General features: G+C 48.6%; 1 protein-coding gene across 1 annotated transcript; it reads right to left on the minus strand.

Moving 5' to 3' along the window:
• Positions 1 to 6: 6 nt before the first annotated feature.
• LOC141983829 (uncharacterized) lies at positions 7 to 23,688 on the minus strand. Its single transcript, XM_074946850.1, has 3 exons — positions 22,932 to 23,688; positions 21,905 to 22,343; positions 7 to 154 (listed from the first exon to the last, which is right to left on the minus strand). Exons 1-3 carry the CDS (start codon positions 23,512 to 23,514, stop codon positions 7 to 9), a joined length of 1,170 nt encoding a protein of 389 aa, XP_074802951.1. The 5' UTR covers positions 23,515 to 23,688.
• Between the last annotated feature and the right edge of the window lie 309 nt (positions 23,689 to 23,997).

Consider the following 23,997-nt stretch of genomic DNA (forward strand, 5'->3'; position numbering starts at 1 on the left):
GCGTGGTCATTCTGCTTTCAGCCAATGGGCGCACACCGCCCTCTCATGTCGGCCAATGAGCTCTGCCAGAGGGCGGGGCGAATGGGCACGAAGTCCATCGCGGGTAAACAAAACCGATTCTCGCACCGGCTCTGTGCGGCGGAAGGAGTCGCTCCTATGTCAGCCAATGAATAAAGCCCTTTCGGAATCTCCTCCAATAACGACTCGTCCTGGGCGGGCGGAGGCGGGGTTAAAGCGGCTTGGGACGGAGTGAGTGTCACTCACACGCTTCTACTGGTTAGGTGAAACATAAACAAACTGGTCACGTGGGAGGAGGGGCCCCTGACTGCCCAGGCCGCGGCGGGCGCGCAGGTCGCTCTCACCTCTCGTCACAGCCCCCGGGCCCAGGCAACGGGGGCCGTTTGGTGCCGGGGGCTCTGGGGGGAGCGCCCCAGGTTTGGCCCAAGCACCCTGCCCCCTCGAGGATTTTTTGCACGGCTGTTGCAAGGGTGGCGTAACAGCAGGGGGTAGGGCTGCCCCCTGGTTTTGCAAGAGCTGCTCCCTGGACACCATGGATTTGTAGAGCGGCATTGTGCTAGGCGCTATCCCATTGTCTGTGCCTTTCCTCATGGCTCCTAAGCCGCTCTTAGCTTTTTCGATGGCTGCTGCGCACTAAGCAGATGTTTTCAGAGAACTAGCCACAGTGACTCCAAGCTCTCCTTCTTGAGGGATAACAGCTAATTTAGATGATGGAGCCCGTCATGCTGCATGTATCGTTGGGATTATGTTTTCCAATGTGCGTTACCTTGCGTTTATCAACATTAAATTTAATTTGTCATTTTGTTGCCCAGTAACTCAGTTTGGGGAGAGCCCTTTGTAACTCATAGTTAAATCCAAAACTGACTGCCATCTTGAATACTTTTGTATCAACTGCAGACTTTGAAATCTCACTCTTTACCCCCTTTTTAGATCATTTATGAGTATGTTGAACAGCACTCATCCCAGTACAGACCCTTTGCTATTTACCTCTCTCCACTGTGAAAACTGACCATTTATTCCTCTTCTTTCTTTCCTATCTTTTAACCAATTAGTGATAAGTGATAGGGCCTTTCCTCTTATCCCATGACTGCCTATTTTGCTAAAGAGCCTTTGGTGAGGGACCTTTTCAACAGCTTTCCAAAAGTCCACACTCTATACACTTGTCCACATGTTTGTTGACCCACTCAAAGAATTCTAACAGATTGGTGAGGCATAATTTCCCTTTAGAAAAGCCATATTGACTCTTCCCCAACATATCATGTTCATTTATGTGTCTGATAACTGTTCTTTACTATAGTTTCAACCAATTTACGTGGTAGTGAATTTAGGCTTACTGGCCTCTAATTACAGGTTTCAGAGTAACAGCCGTGTTAGTCTGTATTCGCAAAAAGAAAAGGAGTACTTGTGGCACCTTAGAGACTAACCAATTTATTTGAGCATGAGCTTTCGTGAGCTACAGCTCACTTCATCACGAAAGCTCATGCTCAAATAAATTGGTTAGTCTCTAAGGTGCCACAAGTACTCCTTTTCTTTTGGCCTCTAATTGCGCATCACCTCTGGACCCTTTTTAAAAAATCAGCAATACGTATCAGGAATGCTAAGTCTTGTTTTCCCTGACTTTTGCTGAAAGACTAGAGAGAAGTCTACCTTCCTACTCTAGTTATATCTATATTGCAGTCAAAAGGTGATTGCAGCTTGATTAGACATACCAAAGCTAGCATTAATCTAGCTAGTGGAGCTGCAGCAGTGCATGCTTCAGCATGTGCTAGCCCTGTGGGTGATTATTCAGGTTTCTTGGCTTCACTGCTTTGGGACCTGAGCTAGCTAGATTAAAGCTAGCTGAGCTGCACTCACACCTTGTAATTGCAGTACAAACATACCATTGGAACAGATAGGCAGAGTAATCTGAGTACAGAGCAGTGTTCTAAGCAGCATTTCCTTCAAAACTTCCTTCCTCTCGCCTCTCTGTTCAAGTCCCAGTTGGCATTTAATACATCAATTAATAATACAAACCCCAGCTATATAAAAGACTGAATTTGCTCTGTGAACTACTGTGACAGCTGCACTCTTTTACAACAATGCAGATCACAAAACCTTGAATGAAGCAGGTGAGAGCTGGGAACAGAGCATTCTCAGTCGACGGGATCTGGCTACAGAGAAAACTTCTAGAAAAGATCAAGTGAATCCAGAATTGGACCATTTTTAGGAAACATTGCAAAACCTGCTTTGAGAAAGGCTTTCCACCATAAATGATGCTCATAACAGGAGAGAATGTTAGTGAGCAGGGGAGAGAGTGACTGGGACAGGAAAAAAATGATAGGGAGTAATGGAGACCAGTGGAATAAGGAAAGAACACCACAGGGGAAAAAAGAGAGGGACGGGAAAGAGAGGAATGGAATTGAAAGAAGGAAAGAGGGAGTTAGCAATTAAATACAGTAACTCCTCGCTTACCGTTGTAGTTATGTTCCTGGAAAATGCTACTTTAAGTGAAATGATGTTAAGCGAATCCAATTTCCCCATAAGAATTAAAGTAAATAGGGGGGGTTAGGTTCCACGGAAATTTTTTTCACCAGACAAAAGACTATATATACACAGAATAAGTTTTAAACAATTTAATACTGTACAAAGCAATGATGATTGTTAAGCTTGGTTGAGGTGGTGAAGTCAGAGGCTGGAAGACGGTGGGATATTTCCCAGGGAATGCCTTACTGCTAAATGATGAACTAGCACTCAGCTGAGCCCTCAAGGGTTAACACTTGTTAATGTAGCCTCTCACTCTACAAGGCAGCACGAATGGAGGGAGGGGAGAAAGCATGGCAGAGAGAGACAGAGACACACCTTGCGTGAGAGACAGAGAGAGATGTGCATTGCCCCTTTAAGTACGCTGACCATACTCTAAGTACACTGCCTTTTTAAGTAGATCAGTTGAGACAGCAGCTGCTGCCAGCAAGCTCCTTCCGTCCTGAGCCCTGTCGTGTTCCCCCCTGCTCTGTGCAGATAGCCTAATGGGGTAAAGGAGTGGGGGAAGGGGGACACCCTGACATTAGCACCCCTCTTCCCCCCCACCCCTGCACAGTAAGGAGGAGGCTCCTGGGAGCAGCTCCAAGGCAGAGGGCAGGAGCAGCACATGGCAGTGGGGGGAGGGACAGCTGAACTGCCCGGCAACTGATAGCCTGCTGGGTGGCTGCTGCACAGGGAACTTAGGGGAGCAGGGAGCCGATAGGGGGACTGCTGATCCATCCTGGTTCCAAGCCCCCACCACTAGCTCCAACTGGCTGCTCTTTCTGCAAGCAGTGGACAAAGCAGGTGGCTACCAAACAATGTTATAAGGGAGCATTGCACAACTTCAAATGAGATGTTCCCTAATTGATCAGCAACGTAACAACGAAACAATGTTAACAGGGATGACTTTAAGTGAGGAGTTACTGTATTGTAGAAAAATTAGATTGAGGGAAACCAGACAGCTGAAGAAGACAGAAGAAAAAAAACTAAAATACAGTAGATGGAACAAATGGGGCAAAGGAAGGGAAAAGGTGAACAATGGAGATACAAGGAGGAGAACAAGGAGACCTACTATGTTTTATTACTTCAATTATTAGACCAAAAGTGTATTGTCAAAAAGTAACAATTGCCAACTTCCCATTAATCATGGTGTTTGGTTACAAAAGTGCTCAGCCACTGTGGCAATCAGTGCCATTGAAAACCGTCTACAGCAGTATTTTTAAAAGAACCTTTCACTACTATCCCAGGAGTAGAAGTGTGTAAAGTATATTATGTATTTCACACACACTTCTAGGGATTTTTTTGTGCCCAGCCATCTGACCCTGTTGGATTCTATTGCTCTCACAAGCTACCAATGCCGTTATAAATCCTGAAACTGGTGCAATAAAAATCTGCAGCTATTGTTAATTATATCATTCTTTAAAAAGGGGGAATAAATGGAAAAGGCGGTGTTGGAGCATCCTCCTGACATGACAATTTCAACAAATGTCTAGAGCAGGGGTGGGCAAACTTTTTGGCCCAAAGGCCACGTCGGTGTTGTGAAACTGTATGGAGGGCTGGGCAGGGAAGGCTGTACCGCCCCAGACTGGCCCCTGCCCCCTATCCATCCTCTCTCACTTCCCGGCCCCTGACTGCCCCTGTCAGAGCCCCTGACCCATCCAATCCCCGCTGCTCCTTGTCCCCTGACTGCCCCCTCCTGGGACCCCCCACCCCAACCGCCCCCTGGGACAGCACCCCCTATCCAACTCCCCCTGCTCCCTGTCCCCTGACAGTCCTGACCCCTATCCACACCCCCATCCCTAACTTCCCCCCGGGACCACACTCCCTATCCAACCCCCCCCCCGCTCCTTGTCCCCTGACTGCCCTGACCCCTATCCACACCCCCACCCCCTTAAAGCCCCCCCGGGACTCCCACACCTATCCAACGCCCCCTGTTCCCTGTCCCCTGACTGCCCCCCCCCGAACCTCCGCCCCATCCAACCGCCCCCTGCTCCCTGGCCCCTGACTGGCCCCCGGGACCCCCTGCCCCTTATCCAACCTTCCCCACCCACCCCCTTACCATGCAGCTCAGAACAGCAGGAGCTCACCGCCCGGCCAGAGCCAACCACACCGCCCACACTGCCCAGCAGGAGCAGCGGGCCATAGCGCTGGCAGCGTGGCGCACTGAGGCTGAGGGGGAGGAGGGACAGCGGGGAGGGGGTCAGGGGCGAGCCTCCTTGGCCAGGAGCTCAGGGGTCGGGCAGGACGGTCCCGTGGGCCGTAGTTTGCCCACCTCTGGTCTAGAGGTTTCTTTGAATGTTTATCTTACTTTAAACTTGAAATGTTCATTCTGCTTTCCCCCATTAGTCACAAGAGGGTGCTATTCTTTCAGCTTTGGTAGTTTGAATTGCAGAAGTTAATTAAATGGATTGAGCCTGTAGAATCGTTCCCTGGATGTACTAGATGAATGAGAAACTGCTGGATACAGTATACCAATTGAACAGAGTGTACCAGGCTGAACAGTACTTGCTGGACATATTGAACTGAATAGGATTTACCAGGCTGAACAGTGCTTCCAGAATGTACCAGTTTGGACTCAACGGGGTTCATACTTGCACAGTGCTTTCTGAGTGTACTGTATTGGATAAGGTATATTGGACTGAAGAATGCTGGCAAAATATCCTGAACTTTGGCCTTAGGGGCAGACACTTAATGAGCAGTCACTTTGGGCACTCGGTGGGCAAGGACAATTACTGTGTGAGTCTACTGACGGCTTGTTTGCTGAAAGTGTCGCAAAGCAATGGCAATAGTCCCAACATCAGGAAGAGGAGGCTGCAGTGCCAGTTGATGCGTCATTAGCACCCCTAGCCCCAGCCAGTTCAGATCAACAGCTCATCTGAAATAAATCTGGGCTTCTCTCTCTTCCTCAAATATTTCTTAGAGAAAGGAGAAGGGCTCTTCTTCTTGCTCCACAAGGAGCTTGGGGTTCCAAAGCCCTTGCATAATGAGGTTGAGGGAACACTGCCAGCTGCTAGTTCTGTTTTTAACTCACATTCTTACCCCCTTTGTAAAAATAACAAATATGCAGTACAGTCTTTCCATGGGCTGGTCCAGCCCTCTGTCCACATAATCTACTCCCCTGGGGGCTGGGCCATCCCTCTGTCCAGATAACATTGTTTGTGAATTAGTCTTGGTTTCATTCCAGGGGCTGGGCTTGGGCCTTGTCTATCTCTGGATAGCATAGTCTAGCTCAGGGGTGGCCAGCCTAAGAAGGAACCAGAATTTACCAATGTACATTGCCAAAGAGCCACAGTAATATGTCAGCAGCCCCGCATTAGCTCCCCTTCACCCCCGCCCCCCCCCCACCGCCCCGCTCCCAGTGCCTCCCACCCACTGGCAGCCCCACCGATCAGAGCCTCCCTCTCCCTCCCTGCACCTCCTCGTCAGCTGTTTCGTGGCATGCAGGAGGCTCTGGGGGGGAGGAGTGAGGGCATGGCAGGAGAAGGGGAGGGGGCGGGAAGGGGTGGAGTGGGGGCAGGGCCTGTGGCAGAGCCGGGGCTGAGCAGTGAGCACCCCGGCACACCTGGAGTCGGTGCCTGTACAAGGAGCCACATATTAACTTCTGAAGAGCCGTATGTGGCTCCGGAGCCACAGGTTGGCCACCTCGGTCTAGCTATAAGCCGGGCAAGATTTCTGTCCATCCTACCTGGTCTGTCTGTGGGAACAACCAGCCCTCTCTGCAGATAACACAGTCCATCTTTGCACTAAGCCAGCTCTTAGTCTTTCTGTGGGCTAGACTAATATTCTCTTCAGATACCACAGGCTAGCTGTGAGCTGGGCCAAGCTTCCTGTCTAGATCATATAGTCTCTCCATGAACAGGACCCTTTCTTTGTTGAGGGCTATGCAATCTCTGCTTGATAATGGTCAGTTTGTGAGCTGAGCCAGCTCTGTGCATTCAAGTGACAAGCAGAGAGATTAAAGTCACTTTTCCGCTGTGTACCACAGAAAAGATTGACCTCTGATAGAGTTCTGTCAGAAAACTAAAGTATTCAAGGTTTGAAGTACCAACCACTCAAAGCCATGTGAGAGCCTCCATGCAAATTTGTGACTAAAAATGTTTGTCAGGTAACAGCCCCAACAGATCAGCCAATTCCTGTTCTGTTACAATTAGGAAATTGCATAAAACTTACCCTAAACATTGCAACATAAAAATATTGCATGTTTGAACTATAAGCCTGTATTTATTTTTCAGGAAAAGGTCCCAGTTCAAACTATGTGTATTTAACTTACACAGCTTCCATTGATGTGCTTTTTAAACATTTTTTAAAGTGAATTTAGTGCTGGTTAAAAGTGCCAGCTTGACAGTCAGAGAGCCTGAAGTCATCTTTATCCGTACAAGAGTCATAGCACAGGCAATGACATTACAAACTTCGTCCTCACAGTTCCGTACTCATGTGCCCCAAGCCCTCTCCTGGAGAAGGGGCCACCTCAGGGGACTGAGCATGTGGTTCAGTCTCCAAGATCCAATCAGTTCTTGGCCTCTCCATTGAAACAGCCGAAAAAGAGGCCAGTTGTGATTGCAGTTTCTGTGATGTTGGTGTTTGTCCACTGGGAATTGGACCTGATAGCACCAAATTCAGAGACATGCTGACATCTGGTACCAATATATAGAGATTAGCCCAGCTCCTGGGCTCTGACTGTATTTTTTTAAATGATATCTAAATTAAGGCTTGCTGTATATTAAACTGGTGATTTATTCTATTTGGAACAGTTTTGCCATGGCCAGTGACAGGATGAGTTTTGTGCTGGTGGTGAGCTTGTCCAGTGACTGTATTTGTACAGTATGGCATATGCTTGCAACCTAACCACTTTGTGCTCCCAATCTTTGTTCTCTCATGCTACATGGACATAGCTGAATCAGTTCTGAAATGGGAGATCTCCCAAGAAATTTAGGTGCTGTAAGAGACAGTAATGGCAGTTCGGTGTTTCTGTGATCCAAGGACCTCCTGATGCCAACTGGCAGAGGGTACAGGGATGCATAAAGGTTACAATAATCCCTGGGTCTAGTATTCACATACTAGTTCACTAAAGACTGTCATGTAAGGTTTCTCCTGAAAGCTTGTGCCACATTGGTCACCATAATTTTTGCAAAATGTATGTCTGGATACTATGTAAGGAGATTGTATATATATTGGATACTATGGTCTTAAGGCCATGTAGTTAAAGGTGGGTCACCCAGAGATAGTATACCTTGAGACAGATTCCACCAGACAGGAGGTGAGAAACCTTTGTACCCCTAGGTGACCATGGCATTTGGTGGGTCTTACAATAGAAGTCTATTAGCATACTGAGTCAAATGCTAATGAAGAGATTGCTGAGACTTCAGAAAGGAAAAAAAGAGGTAAACAGCAGGGAGACGGGACTCTGTTTTAGAGGTGAAGAACAAAGGACTGGTCTAGTATACCTAGGGATGCAGAAAGATACCCTGGCTTCCTTCACTGGGGGAAGACAAGCTGCCAGTGGGGCTTGTTCTCCTGAAAAGAGGGTCTCAGCTACTCGTTGGAAAACGCTGTGAGAAGGACATTGGGGTAAGCAGTACCTTATCAGACAAGAGGACATCTTGTTAGCTGAGTTGAGGCTCTAGAATGCGTGTTATGAATGTATTTTATATGTAACCCTTTGTTTCCAATACTTGTTTGCTATCATTTGAATCTCTGTTCTTTGTTAAATAAACTTATACTTGCTTTCTCTATAAAATCTAAGGGCTGTGTGTTCAGCAGAGTTGTGTTCTAAGGTGTAACTGGTAAGCTGTGTGTACTGTTCCTTTGGGAACAGAGGATCTGATAATTCTGAGGCCTGGTCTACACTGGTGGGAGGGGAATCGATCTCAGATACGCAACTTCAGCTACGAGAATAGCGTAGTTGAAGTCAACGTACCTTAGATCGACTTAGAATCACTTACTTCGCGTCCTCGCAGCGCGGGATCGATGGCCGCCGCTCCCCCGTCGACTCCGCTTCCGCCTCTCACCATGGTGGAGTTCCGGAGTCGACAGAAGAGCGATCAGGGATCGATTTATCGCGTCTACACTCGACGTGATAAATCGATCCCTGATAGATCGATCACTACCCGCCAATCTGGCGGGTAGTGTAGACACGGCCTGAGTGTCCAGTCAGCAGGGATGGCCAACCTGTGGCTCTGGAGCCACATGTGGCTCTTCAGAAGTTAATATGAGGCTCCTTGTACAGGCACCGACTCCGGGGCTGGAGCTACAGGCGCCAACTTTCCAATGTGCCGGGAGGTGCTCACTGCTCAACCCCTGGCTCTGCCACTGGCCCTGCCCCCACTCCACCTCTTCCCGCCCCCTCCCCTGAGCCTGCTATGCCCTCGCTCCTCCCTCCCCCCCCCATGCCTCCTGCATACCACGAAACAGCTAACTGGGGAGGGAGGGCGAGGCATTGATCGGCGGGGCTGCCAGTGGGTGGGAGGCACTGGGAGCGGGGTAGGGAGCTGCTGACATATTACTGTGGCTTTTTGGCAATGTACATTGGTAAATTCTGGCTCCTTCTCAGGCTCAGGTTGTCCACCCCTCCAGTGGATAAGGGGCTGGACACTGCAGGGCAATGCTCAATGGACGGAGTGTGCCTATTGCTAGCATTCATGAAGAACAGTGGAGCCCACCTGGGCTGAAAAGGGAGTGCTTGTGTTGTCTGTCGCTGATGGAGTTGGGGACCTGACCCCTGACAGACACAGACAAGGCTTCCTCGCACTATGGGCAGGTGTTAGCGAGGTGCCTCACAGCCCTGGGTACCTCTGGGAAGTGTCACAATGTCACTCTTTCCCACTGAATACTGAGGCCTTGCCTGGTGTTAGAGAGTGCAATGCTGTTGGAAAAGACATCTTTCAATGTAATATTGTTTCTAAAACCAAAGCAGACAACTGTGGATTTATTTTCATATGGTGAAATACTCCCTATCAAGTATTGTCAGTAGGGCAATTCCTATGTTCCTAGTATATTCTGGGGATACTCTTCTTCACAGAAGAACTTGAGAGTTAGGAAGGAAGACTGACTAATCTGGTTACACAGTGCTGGCCTCTGCATAGCAGAACCACCATGTTAGTAGATACTGCCTGACAACCATATTACAGCCCAGCTCACAGGAAGGTTTGAAACACTCACAGGGTTAGGATCCATCCGTTAGCTATTTTGTATATGGCTACAAACTCAGTAAAGTCCTGCGCTCTTGGGCCAGTCAGAATGTGTTAGGAATCAGCTTAGCTGGAATCATATTTAGCTCAAATTTAAACATCCTTAATTTGGTTTGAGCTTCAGTGGTGTCAGGGCCTCAATTGCCCCCTCTCCCATCAATTCCAGCAGGTCCTGGATATCCTGAGCAATAAGTTAGTGCTGGGTTTGTGTGTGCTCAAATGTGCTTAAGTGCAGCTGCAGAAATAGAGCAAAAATGTCAATAGTACAAAGCGTTCCAGCTGACTTCATTTCCTGCAGATAAGTCCCTGAAGAGGAGGGTGAGGTTTGGAGCTTGCACTGTTAGTTTATTGGTGAGGGATGGGAAAGGGTTTGGAGGGGTGAGTGGGGAGAGAGATTTCGGGACACAGTTAGCAGGACACAAGGTTAAAAAAGCAAGGGTCCCATATAAAAAGGCTGTTCACATTTGCTTCCTGTCAACTTGCCATTGTCACAAAAGGGTTACAGGCGCTGATGTACACAGCCCCTACATACAAACAGGATGTTGGCTTTTAGAGTTGATTAAGCTATGAAAAGCAGTCTCTTCCATGACTGCACTATCGTCTTTTCTTCTGCTGAGACTTAAACATTCGGGTTGGAACAGGAGAGATTCAGAAGGAAACTTGGCCACAACTTCTACTTTGCTGACAAGTGGTGTGTATAGCCAGCCAAATACAAAAATACAATCCTGAACTGAATGCTTCTACAAATCCTAAACAAACAGCTTCCTAAATTCATCACACAGACACCCCTATCCCCCACAATAATTCATCACTCTCACAAACATATACTCCCAGACTAACTGCCCTCACAGACACACCCAAATGAAATAGCTGCACTGACATACACAGCTAAGTCACAGGGTCTCACAGATAAACTCAAAATGTAAACGCTTTCCTTCTTAGGTAGTCTCTGAATATAGAATTGCCATATCCCTGCATATCGTCTATCTGTCCAGGTTCTTATAATTGTACCCATCATCACAGTATATGAGCTCCTCTCAAGGGTTAATAACCAAAATCCCAGGAGGCCAGCAAACACTGTGCATAGTGTTCCTGAGCACAGCTAGGCTAATTATGCTGCCTCCTCCATGGGTGTCCTGGGAGGGAAGGAAGGAGCTCCTTGCGCCCTTTCCCCTACATTTTGTGCACTCCTACAGAAACAGCAGTAATTAGGCCCTAAGTGAGCTTTCTGGACTGACCTTCTCCCACTGCAGTATTGATCAGCTGGGAAGCTACAAAGCCCAAATGGACCACAACAAAATTATTTTCTAACCCCTGTTCACCAAAGTCTGATTTCATGACACTTGCGACAGCTAGATTTTTTCTGCTGAACAGAACAGAAACAGAAAGATTCACATGTTCCTTTCTATATACAAACACATCAGACAGACCCGGAAACACTACTGTACCCTGAGAAGATCCATAACTAAATAGATACACAATGTGGCAGATAGGTACACACAAGGATATCTTTCACTTGTCGGCCTCTTCACACATGCAGTATGTAAGGGCACACAATTCCCCTTGCCTTCCCCTACCCTACAGCCTATAATTGCCCTTCCCAAACTTTCTGCCAGAAGACTTTACAGAATTAACGAGTGTGGCTGGTTTGGCTCAGATTTTCTAGTGGTTTTCAATCCAGAAACCTCCATTTATACAAGGGATTCTAGAACAAGAGCATACTTCACATTTTCCAGTCTTGAAACTTCAACGTCCACCAGGATTCTACATGTTCACATTCTGCTTCTTCAAAAAGAAAACCCTCTCTTTGTTATACTGAAGATGCTGGACTGTGCTCACAGTATTTGCATTTAAACTGCTGTCTGGGAATCCTGTTTGTAGGAAAACCAGAGAAGGGCCAGTATTTGCCTTGTGAAGTGATAGTTTGTTGCAGGGATAACTACAGAAGGCAAACAAAGTAGACTTGATACTGGGCAGTTGCAGCTATCTTCACTTTGAAAATACGGCTGAAGTGATACTATCTTTGCCTAACCGTTTCCTTTTTCACAGACCTCAGCTGGCAACTTCCGCTCCCTGTTTTGTGAAGAAGAAAAACACCCTCTTGCAATACACATCCCCCTCAAACCAGAAAGAATAACGCTGAAATAGAGCCTCAGTGAGATGAAGCAATTGTTATATTCGGGTGAGAAGTGTGGTTTTTGAAGGCCTATTATTGGACAGACTTCTCAGCAACAAACCCAGGTGAAAGATGTCACATTGAAATCCATGGAGGATTAAGTCCTCTTGCTATCACCAGAATGGGTACAGCAAGAACAGCCAAAGCGCCCCCCTACATTCCTCCATCAATGGTAACTTAAGGGACCAACTTAAGTTGCAAGCATGTGCCAATTTAAGGGACCATTTAGGAGTAAGAGGGGAGTTGAGTCTCAACATCCTGTTCAATTCTTAGTCTCTTTGCTGAGGTTTCCAGTTGTAGCATTAGTGGTTTGTTGTGATATGGAGGTATGAGCTAATGGAATGATTCACCAGCCAATAGCCAGTTTTAGTTAGTAGAGTCTCTTCCCCCTATATTTACTCTGGAAGGATAGAAGCAGTATTTGCATGAAAAAACTAAAATATATTAAAATAATCAGAAAATGTGCTGCAACCCAGTCCTATTCCCTCTGCTGGGTGGAGACATACCTTCCCATGGGCTTTCTCCTCCCTGATTTCCAAGCAACCTCTGTTTTAGCACTTCCCCCATACCACCTGTGCAAAGGAAGGGGGAAGCAGAGCTGGAGTTAATCTTTTATTCATCAGGAACCAGTTAATACCCCAGACCTTGTCACACTGTTGACTACCTAATGACTAGAGACCACCAATGCATTTTGCACATGGCACCAATCCCCTCTGCATTTACAGTTGTTAGTGTATGGCTATGGTTTGTGTGTGTTATTCAAGTGAAGTGTATTTGTTGTGAATGATACTTTCCTCTTTGGAATGTGCTTTGAAATCTATTGATAAAAACCACTATAAAAGAACTAAGTATTATTATATCTAGAGTTTAAGTTACTAATACCTGTAGGTATGTTGCCATCTGAAGTGACAGTGAAACAGTATGGCTGCTATTTATTTGTATTTGTACCAGGATCAAATAATCATGTTGGAACAACTATAAGCCAGATCCTCTACTTTGCCCAAAGAACGTACAGCGCAGGTTGGGGCTGATGCTTTGCACATCTTTGTTCCTGGGTCAGCTGTTTGCCCAGGACCGGCTCTAGGCACCAGCAAACCAAGGGGGCAGCACAATTCCAGGGGCGGCATTCTGGGTGGTGTTTTTTTTTTTGCTTGGGGCAGCAAAAATCCTAGAGCCGGCCCTGTGTTTGCCAGGCACTGCCCAGGATCTAGTCCTGCGTCTTCCCACTGCATCAGTGAAAGTATTATCACATGCTGACAGTGCCATGACCTGAAAACTCAAATCAAGTCACAAAACAAACCGGGGCTGATTCTTTAACTATCCAGTGAGTTGCAAGATTTGGGACCAGCCCATGGCAATTCGAGCACACATTCTGAGAGCTTTTTGCTGGATGGGAGCTGAGGATATGTCTACATTGCAATGTAAACCTAGGGTTAGTGGAACTCGATTCAGCGGACCTTGAGTTACAGAACACAGGGCTTGAGCATCTACATTGACTGTCAACCCCAGGTTAAGAATTTTCTAACCTGGGCCTGAACTTGAGGTTCCAGCGTCCACACTGCTGTATGCAGACCTGAGTCCAACCAATCATATCGCAGATTTCCTAACACCCTCCTGCTCTAGCCCTTTGTTCATGGTGCAGTGTGGGAAAATGTGACTGTCTTAGCAAGACAAAGAAAGTTGGCCTGTAGGATTGTGACATACTTTTGGTGGTCTCCCAGAACACAAGTCCAGTGGGGCTGCATCTACACTGCAAAGCAATAGGGTTTGAACCCTGGTCCTGGCTTTACTCAGGCTTGGACCCTCCACCTCTGTGGGGTCCTGGGACCCTGGGTCAGATTGTCTCTGGATGGAATTAGTATTAGGTTTGATCTTGAGTTCAAATCCTGGGCTTACATTGCAGTGCAGACATACTCTGAGTCACAGAGTAGCCTAGCGCGCATCAATACTGCAATCAAGAGGTAAAAATATCATGACTTAAATCTATTTTATTCCAGGATCTGCTAAACAATAAGAGGGTTTGTATGCAAAGCAGTCACTTTAATAGCGCAAGACATAAGTATGCTATCCGGCCATATAGTTATGCTTTGATGGCATCTAGGTGGCTAACATCACCACAACCATGAGGATGGTCAGGTTTAAATCTTGAACCTGGCTTTCAGAAAATACTTTTAAATCTTCTTTCACCTGTCCTTGAGGCAGAGTTATGAAACAGGACTGTCCAGCGGGTTGTATCACTTCCCAGCTCTGGAGGATGGAGACCCTGCAATTGACCCCCGACCCCTCCCCCCCCAAAAAAAGTCTTTCCAAATTCGTCTGCACTCCTCTCCGTAGGTGGGAATCTGATCCTCTGCACTGATCTCTGTAAATGGGAATCAATATTCTGTGGTTGGCGCATGTGCATGAGGGCTGCTAAAACAGGCATGATAAGAATTTGTTTAGTTGACATTTCTGTAATCTGTATGGAAAGTGAGACCTTAGCAAAATGCTCTTGTGGTTTAATTCTTCCTAACTTAGGCTCTGTCTACACTGGCAAGTTTCTGCACAGTAAAACAGCTTTCTACATTGTAACTCCCGAGGTGTACACACTGCCAAGCCACTTAGTGCGCAGAAACTGCGCAGTTGCAGTGCTGTAAAAACAACACCCCAATGAGGGGCGTACAGCTTTCTGCACTGGGGGTACAGCACTGCGGTGCCAGTGTAGATACCCTGGTCAATTACAGCACTGCAATTGGCCTCCGGGAGGCGTCCCACAATACCTGTTCTTGCCTCTCTGGTCATCGGTTTGAACTCTACTGCCCTGCCCTCAGGTGACCAACTGTCATCCCCACCCCGTCCATTCCTTTGGAATTTTGAAAGTCCCCTTCCTGTTTGCTTGGTGACGCATGCAGTGGTCTCAGCACATCTTTCCAGGTGGCCATGCCTGCTCCACGCACCAGGTGAGCCCCCGCTTGGAGCAATGCCGAGCTGCTGGACTGCATCAGCATTTGGGGAGAGGAGGCTGTCCAGTCCAGCTGCGCTCCAGCCGTAGGAATTATGATACCTGTGGGCAGATTTCACAATGCATGACAGAAAGGGGCCACGACCGGGACACACTGCAGTGCAGGGTCAAAGTGAAGAAGCTGTGGAACACCTACCACAAGGCTCAGGAGGCAAACCGCCCATGAGCTGCCGATTCTACAAAGAGCTGGACGTGATACTCAGTGGCAACCCCACCTCCACTGCGAAGGCCACTGTGGATACTTCAGTGGCTCGTGTGCCAGTTGAGAGTGGACTGAGCCAGGAGGAGATCTTAGAAGAGGAGGAGGAGGGGGACTCAGAGGCAGAGGATGACTCGGAGATCAGAGATGCATGCAGTCAGGAGCTTTTTTCTACCCTGGAGGAGGCTAGCCAGTCACAGCTGTCGAATCTTGGCGAAGTGCAAACAGGAGAGGAGGCCCCTGGTAAGTGGATTTGGTTTTGGGAATCGCTGAAGCAAGTTGTTGCGGGCAGGAGGGCTGCAGAAAGCAGGGTTGTGTCTGTATGATGCACGTACCACCACATGCCTAGTCTGAGGGGCGGAACAGGCTGTTGATTAACTCTTTCACTTCACGGGAATCTGCCTCAGAGATCTCCAGGAAACTCTCATGGAGATACCGGGCAATCTGCTGTCGCAGGTTCTTTGGCAGAGCTGCTTTGTTTCTTGCTCCATTAATGGTATATTTCCCGCACCACTGTGCCGTCACGGAGGGCTAGGGGGAGGACAATTGCTACACACATTTGAGCCACATAAGGGCCAGGGTGGAAGCTGCAGTCTTAGAGAAGACCCTCCCTTGATTCCCTGCTCACCCTCAGCCGTGAGATATCTTCCATAATGAACACAGCCTGTGGAAAATGTGGGGACAGGAATCATTATCAGGCCCTCCCCCTAAAGTGCTGGCTCTCCCCAAGAGCCACATGCCCAGTGTACAGTAGGGTCCAGGAACACTGATTTACCCTGCCTCTGGGGCTACTCACCATTTTGGGGGTCTTGTGGCTCATGTGTGCTTGCCTGGGGTCAGCCAGTTAGTGACAGGTATGTGAATACTGGCTGTGTTTTAAACCACTGAATCAGTGTTCTGTGTGTTGCAAACAATACTGCTTCTGTAGAATGCTGCTTTTTGGCTTCACATAGATGACCTTGGGAGCCAAGCCTCCCTCTTTGTTATCGCCAGCTGAACGGCTGCTCAGAATTAGAAAGCAGCCACAAAGAACTAAGGAGGACTTTCTGCGTGATGTTATGATGCACTCTGCCGCCGAAAAACAGGAATTGAAGGAGTGGCGGGACAGCGAGAAAAGGGACTGAAAAGAGAACGCAGTATGCCAGAAATGAAGACACGGAGCGGCTCTTAAACATTATGGAGCGCCAAGTGGACACGCTCCAGGCGATACTAGCACTGCAAACCGAGCAGCTCCACACCCAGCCCTCCCCTGCAGCCACTGTTGCAAAACTCTTTCCCATGCGCCCCCCAGACACTGACAACACACTCTTATCAACCTCCTGGCTCCAGTCTGTACTTGCGGCATTCCACTCCTCCCCGATCACAGTCCAGCCCTGCGGACTCCCAGTACCCACTGCACTCAACACCCATCCCTCTGCAGTTTGGCCCTGCTGAAGTACAGTACCCACTGCACTCTACTCCAAAAGAGAAGGTTGGATATGATCCCTGGACATACACAAATCTTTAGCTGTCCCGGGATTCCACCTCCTCCTAGGACCTTCCCTTCTCCCATCCCCCTTAGTGCTGATGTGTTTTTTTCTTTGACATTCTCCTCCAATTGTTGTTTTTTAATAAAAGACATATGGTTTTTAATATGGTGTGTTGGTTTGAAAGCAATCTATATTCTATTAATTGAAAGCAAACAGAGCTCTACAAAGCAACAGACAGTTATCTTAAACTGCATATTGCATCGTCTGCACCAATCACAATAACCTCCTAGCATTACAAGCACTGCACTCCCGAGCATAGCAACAAATATTAGTGGCTTTCAGCTTCAAATTGCTGCCTCAAGGCATCCTTGATCCTTATGGCTCCGTGCTGAGCCCCTCTAATAGCCCTGGTCTCTGGCTGTTCAAATTCAGCCTCCAGCCACTGAGCTTCAGTGGTCCAGCCCTGAGTAAAGCTTTCAACATTCCCTTCACAAATATTATGGAGCATACAACACACGGCTATAAACATAGGAATATTGTCATCAGCCAGGTCCAACCTCCCATATAGGCAGCACCAACAGGCCTTTAAACGGCTAAAAGCACACTCAACAGTCATTCTGCACTTGCTCAGCCTGTTGTTGAACTGCTCCTTGTTGCTGTCAAGTTGCCCCATGTATGGCTTCATAAGCCACAGCATTAAGGGGTAGGCCGGGTCTCCCAGGATCACAATCAGCATTTCAACTTCCCCTATGGTGATCTTCTGGTCCGGGAAGAAAGTCTCTGCTTGCAACTTCCGGAACAGGCCAGTGTTCCAAAAGATGCATGCGTCATGCGTCTTTCCGGACAAGCCTGTGTTAATATCTGTGAAACGCCCATGGTGATCCACAAGCGCCTAGAGAACCATTGAGAAATACCCCTTCCAATTAATGTACTTGGTGGCTAGGTGGTCTGGTGCCTGAATTGGAATAGAGGCGAATCTCATCTTACACGCACTTAACATTCGCAAATTCAGCTTTGCGCAGTCGGCAAAAACAAAACAAAAAATAAAAAAAAGAGAAAAATAACAATTTAAATACTGTACCTGTAGCGTGGGCGATTCCATCTGCCATTACACTCAATATAATTTTGACTATACGTGATTTTTGGTTTACGTGCTGACTGCGGAATGAAACCCCAGCGTAAGATGAGACTCGCCTGTGTGTGTGCCATCTATCGCCCCTCCGCAGGTAGGGAAGCCCATTTGTGCAAAGCCATCCACAATGTCACGCACGTTGCCCAGAGCCAGGGTCTTTCGGAGCAGGATGCAATTAATGGCCCTGCACACTTCCATCAACACGAGTCCAACAGTCGACTTTCCCACTCCGAACTGGTTAGCAACCGATCGGTAGCAGTCTGGAGTAGCCAGCTTCCACAATGCAATCGCCACGTGCCTCTCCAGCGGCAGGGCAGCTCTCATTCTTGTGTCCTTGCACCACAGGGCTGGGGCAAGCTCATCACACAGTCCCATGAATGTGGCTTTCCTCATCCAAAAGTTCTGCAGCCACTGCTCCTCATCCCAGATGTGCATGGCGATGTGATCCCACCACTCAGGGCATGTTTCCCAAGCCCAAAAGCGGCATTCCACTGTGGTCAGCACCCCCATGAATGCCACAAGCAATCTCGTTTCATAGCTAGTACGCATGGCGAGATGAATGTTGCACTCCTCTTGTCTTTGTAGTTTAAGAAATAACTCCAGTGCCACTCATGACATGTCAGTCAGAGCAAGCAGCATACTGGTCAACAATTCAGGATCGACTCCTGCAGACCGAAGAGGCAGAGCACGCAGTACACAAACCATTGAAAGATGGCACCAAATGTGCACGGAAGCACAGGGATTGCTGGGATGCGAAGTAATGCATCATGGGGCATTGGGACAGGACCAAGGATGACCCATGACCCCCTCCGTCTTCCCACAACTCTTAGTGGTGGAAGAGGAAGAGATGCTCTGCAGGATAGCTGCCCAGAGTGCACTGCTCTGAATACCGCTGAAAGTGTGAATACATTATTGTGCGGGCAGCTGACAGTGTGAACACACAACAGCAGTTTCCCTTCAGCGCTCTCTGAGTGGTGCTGTAACTGCCAGCGCTGTAACTCTGCCAGTGTAGACATACCCTAAATCCCGTGCATCTACCAAAAAATAAAAAAAAAAGAAAGAAAAAACAGCTTCACCACCACAACAGTAGCTTTATTTGTCAGTGCTCAAGTCTTTACTGAGGGTATGTCTACACTACGGAATAAGGTCGAATTTATAGAAGTTGGTTTTTTAGAAATCGGTTTTATATATTCGAGTGTGTGTGTCCCCACAGAAGTGCATTAAGTGCATTAACTCGGCGGAGTGCTTCCACAGTACCGAGGCTAGAGTCGACTTCCGGAGCATTGCACTGTGGGTAGCTATCCCACAGTTCCCGCAGTCTCCGCTGCCCATTGGAATTCTGGGTTGAGATCCCAATGCCTGATGGGGCTGAAACATTGTCGCGGGTGGTTCTGGGTACATATCGTCAGTCCCCCCCTTCCCTCCCTCCCTCCCTCCGTGAAAGCAAGGGCAGACAATCATTTCGCGCCTTTTTTCCTGAGTTACCTGTGCGGACGCCATACCACCGCAAGCATGGAGCCCGCTCAGGTAACCATCACCGTATGTCTCCTGGGTGCTGGCAGACGCGGTACGGCATTGCTACACAGTAGCAGCAACCCATTGCCTTCTGGCAGCAGACGGTGCAGTATGACTGATAGCCGTCCTCGTCATGTCCGAGGTGCTCCTGGCCACGTCGGCTGGGAGCGCCTGGGCAGACATGGGCACAGGGACTAAATTTTTGGTGACTTGACCAGGTCATTCTCTTTAGTCCTGCAGTCAGTCCTATTGAACCGTCTAATGGTGATCAGGCAGGCAATACGGATTGCTAGCAGTCGTATTGTACCATCTTCTGCCGGGCAGGCAAGAGATGACGATGGCTAGCAATCGTATTGTACCATCTTCTGCCGGGCAGGCAATACGGATTGCTAGCAGTCGTATTGTACCATCTTCTGCCGGGCAGGCAAGAGATGACAATGGCTAGCAATCGTATTGTACCATCTTCTGCCGGGCAGGCAAGAGATGAGGATGGCTAGCAATCGTATTGTACCATCTTCTGCCGGGCAGGCAAGAGATGAGGATGGCTAGCAGTCATATTGCACCATCTTCTGCCAAGCAGGCAAGAGATGAGGATGGCTAGCAGTCGTACTGTACCATCTTCTGCCGAGCAGCCATGAGATGTGGATGGCTTGCAGTCCTTCTGCACCGTCTGCTGCCAGCCAAAGATGTAAAAGATAGATGGAGTGGATCAAAACAAGAAATAGACCAGATTTGTTTTGTACTCATTTGCCTCCTCCCCTGTCTAGGGGACTCATTCCTCTAGATCACACTGCAGTCACTCACAGAGAAGGTACAGCGAGGTAAATCTAGCCATGTATCAATCAGAGGCCAGGCTAACCTCCTTGTTCCAATAAGAACAATAACTTAGGTGCACCATTTCTTATTGGAACCCTCCGTGAAGTCCTGCCTGAACTACTCCTTGATGTAAAGCCACCCCCTTTGTGGATTTTAGCTCCCTGAAGCCAACCCTGTAAGCCGTGTCGTCAGTCGCCCCTCCCTCCGTCAGAGCAACGGCAGACAATCATTCCGCGCCTTTTTTCTGTGCGGACGCCATACCAAGGCAAGCATGGAGGCCGCTCAGCTCACTTTGGCAATTAGGAGCACATTAAACACCACACGCATTATCCAGCAGTATATGCAGCACCAGAACCTGGCAAAGAGCTACCGGGCGAGGAGGCGACGTCAGCGCGGTCACGTGAGTGATCAGGACATGGACACAGATTTCTCTGAAAGCATGGGCCCTGCCAATGCATGCATCATGGTGCTAATGGGGCAGGTTCATGCTGTGGAACGCCGATTCTGGGCTCGGGAAACAAGCACAGACCGGTGGGACCGCATAGTGTTGCAGGTCTGGGACGATTCCCAGTGGCTGCGAAACTTTCGCATGCGTAAGGGCACTTTCATGGAACTTTGTGACTTGCTTTCCCCTGCCCTGAAGCGCATGAATACCAAGATGAGAGCAGCCCTTACAGTTGAGAAGCGAGTGGCGATAGCCCTGTGGAAGCTTGCAACGCCAGACAGCTACCGGTCAGTTGGGAATCAATTTGGAGTGGGCAAATCTACTGTGGGGGCTGCTGTGATGCAAGTAGCCCACGCAGTCAAAGATCTGCTGATATCAAGGGTAGTGACCCTGGGAAATGTGCAGGTCATAGTGGATGGCTTTGCTGCAATGGGATTCCCTAACTGTGGTGGGGCCATAGACGGAACCCATATCCCTATCTTGGCACCGGAGCACCAAGCCGCCGAGTACGTAAACCGCAAGGGGTACTTTTCAATAGTGCTGCAAGCTCTGGTGGATCACAAGGGACGTTTCACCAACATCAACGTGGGATGGCCGGGAAAGGTACATGACGCTCGCATCTTCAGGAACTCTGGTCTGTTTCAAAAGCTTCAAGAACGGACTTTATTCCCAGACCAGAAAATAACTGTTGGTGATGTTGAAATGCTTATATGTATCCTTGGGGACCCAGCCTACCCCTTAATGCCATGGCTCATGAAGCCGTACACAGGCAGCCTGGACAGTAGTCAGGAGATGTTCAACTACAGGCTGAGCAAGTGCAGAATGGTGGTAGAATGTGCATTTGGACGTTTAAAGGCGCGCTGGCGCAGTTTACTGACTCTCTTAGACCTTAGCAAAACCAATATTCCCACTGTTATTACTGCTTGCTGTGCGCTCCACAATATCTGTGAGAGTAAGGGGGAGACGTTTATGGCGGGGTGGGAGGTTGAGGCAAATCGCCTGGCTGCTGGTTACGCGCAGCCAGACACCAGGGCGGTTAGAAGAGCACAGGAGGGTGCGGTACGCATCAGAGAGGCTTTGAAAACCAGTTTCATGACTGGCCAGGCTACGGTGTGAAAGTTCTGTTTGTTTCTCCTTGATGAAACCCCCCGCCCCTTGGTTCACTCTACTTCCCTGTAAGCTAACCACCCTCTCCTCCTCCCTTCGATCACCGCTTGCAGAGGCAATAAAGTCATTGTTGCTTCACATTCATGCATTCTTTATTCATTCATCACACAAATAGGGGGATGACTACCAAGGTAGCCCAGGAGGGGTGGTGTAGGAGGGAAGGAAAATGACACAGCACTTTAAAAGTTTACAACTTTAAAATTTATTGAATGCCAGCCTTCTGTTTTTTGGGCAATCCTCTGTGGTGGAGTGGCTGGTTGGCCGGAGGCCCCCCCACCGCGTTCTTGGGCGTCTGGGTGAGGCGGCTATGGAACTTGGGGAGGAGGGCGGTTGGTTACACAGGGGCTGTAGCGGCACTCTGTGCTCCAGCTGCCTTTGCTGCAGCTCAACCATACACTGGAGCATACTGGTTTGGTCCTCCAGCAGCCTCAGCATTGAATCCTGCCTTCTCTCATCACGCTGCCGCCACATTCGAGCTTCAGCCCTCTCTTCAGCCCGCCACTTACTCTCTTCAGCCCGCCACCTCTCCTCCTGGTCATTTTGTGCTTTCCTGCACTCTGACATTATTTGCCTCCATGCATTCGTCTGTGCTCTGTCAGTGTGGGAGGACAGCATGAGCTCGGAGAACATTTCATCTCGAGTGCGTTTTTTTTTCTTTCTAATCTTCACTAGCCTCTGGGAAGGAGAAGATCCTGTGATCATTGAAACACATGCAGCTGGTGGAGAAAAAAAAAGGGACAGCGGTATTTAAAAAGACACATTTTATAAAACACTGGCTACACTCTTTCAGGGTAAACCTTGCTGTTAACATTACATACATAGCACATGTGCTTTCGTTACAAGGTCGCATTTTGCCTCCCCCCACCGCGTGGCTACCCCCTCAACCCTCCCCCCTCCCTGTGGCTAACAGCGGGGAACATTTCTGTTCAGCCGCAGGCAAACAGCCCAGCAGGAATGGGCTCCTCTGAGTGTCCCCTGAAGAAAAGCACCCTATTTCAACCAGGTGACCATGGATTATATCTCACTCTCCTCAGGATAACACAGAGAGATAAAGAACGGATGTTGCTTGAACGCCAGCAAACATACACTGCAATGCTTTGTTGTACAATGATTCCCGAGTACGTGTTACTGGCCTGGAGTGGTAAAGTGTCCTACCATGAAGGACGCAATAAGTCTGCCCTCCCCAGAAACCTTTTGCAAAGGCTTTGGGAGTATATCCAGGAGAGCCGCGAATGCCAGGGCAAAGTAATCCTTTCACATGCTTGCTTTTAAACCATGTATAGTATTTTAAAAGGTACACTCACTGGAGGTCCCTTCTCCGCCTGCTGGGTCCAGGAGGCAGCCTTGGGTGGGTTCAGGGGGTACTGGCTCCAGGTCCAGGGTGAGAAACAGTTCCTGGCTGTCGGGAAAACCGGTTTCTCCGCTTGCTTGCTGTGAGCTATCTACAACCTCGTCATCATCATCATCTTCTTCGTCCCCAAAACCTGTTTCCATATTGCCTCCATCTCCATTGAAGGAGTCAAACAACACGGCTGGGGTAGTGGTGGCTGAACCCCCTAAAATGGCATGCAGCTCATCATAGAAGCGGCATGTTTGGGGCTCTGACCCGGAGCGGCCGTTCGCCTCTCTGGTTTTCTGGTAGGCTTGCCTCAGCTCCTTCAGTTTCACGCGGCACTGCTTCGGGTCCCTGTTATGGCCTCTGTCCTTCATGCCCTGGGAGATTTTGACAAAGGTTTTGGCATTTCGAAAACTGGAACGGAGTTCTGATAGCACGGATTCCTCTCCCCATACAGCGATCAGATCCCGTACCTCCCGTTCGGTCCATGCTGGAGCTCTTTTGCGATTCTGAGACTCCATCATGGTCACCTCTGCTGATGAGCTCTGCATGGTCACCTGCAGCTTGCCACGCTGGCCAAACAGGAAATGAGATTCAAAAGTTCGCGGTTCTTTTCCTGTCTACCTGGCCAGTGCATCTGAGTTGAGAGTGCTGTCCAGAGCGGTCAAAATGGAGCACTCTGGGATAGCTCCCAGAGGCCAATACCGTCGAATTGTGTCCATGGTACCCCAAATTCGACCCGGCAAGGCCGATTTAAGCGCTAATCCACTTGTCAGGGGTGGAGTAAGGAAATCGATTTTAAGAGCCCTTTAAGTCGAAATAAAGGGCTTCATCGTGTGGACGGGTGCAGGTTTACATTGATTTAATGCTGCTAAATTCGACCTAAAGTCCTAGTGTAGACCAGGGCTGAGAAAAGTAGCATCCTGAATTAGCACCTCTGACTAAGTGGTGAAAGAAAAAGACTGGAAGTGGAAAAAGTCAATCCAGTTTCTGTCTTAGCAATTTACATCTCCAGTTGGGACCATCTTTTTATT

The sequence above is a fragment of the Natator depressus genome, chromosome 1 (assembly GCF_965152275.1).
Source record: "Natator depressus isolate rNatDep1 chromosome 1, rNatDep2.hap1, whole genome shotgun sequence".
Lineage (NCBI taxonomy): Eukaryota > Metazoa > Chordata > Testudines > Cheloniidae > Natator > Natator depressus.

Coding starts and splice junctions, on each gene's coding strand:
- LOC141983829 (XM_074946850.1), bottom strand. CDS start 23,514: ATGCAGAGCTCATCAGCAGAGGTGACCATGATGGAGTCTCAGAATCGC. Junction 22,344..22,931: donor AGGCGGAGAAGGGACCTCCA/GTGAGTGTACCT, acceptor TTTCTCCACCAG/CTGCATGTGTTTCAATGATC. Junction 155..21,904: donor CCCAGACGCCCAAGAACGCG/GTGGGGGGGCCT, acceptor TGGCTGACATAG/GAGCGACTCCTTCCGCCGCA.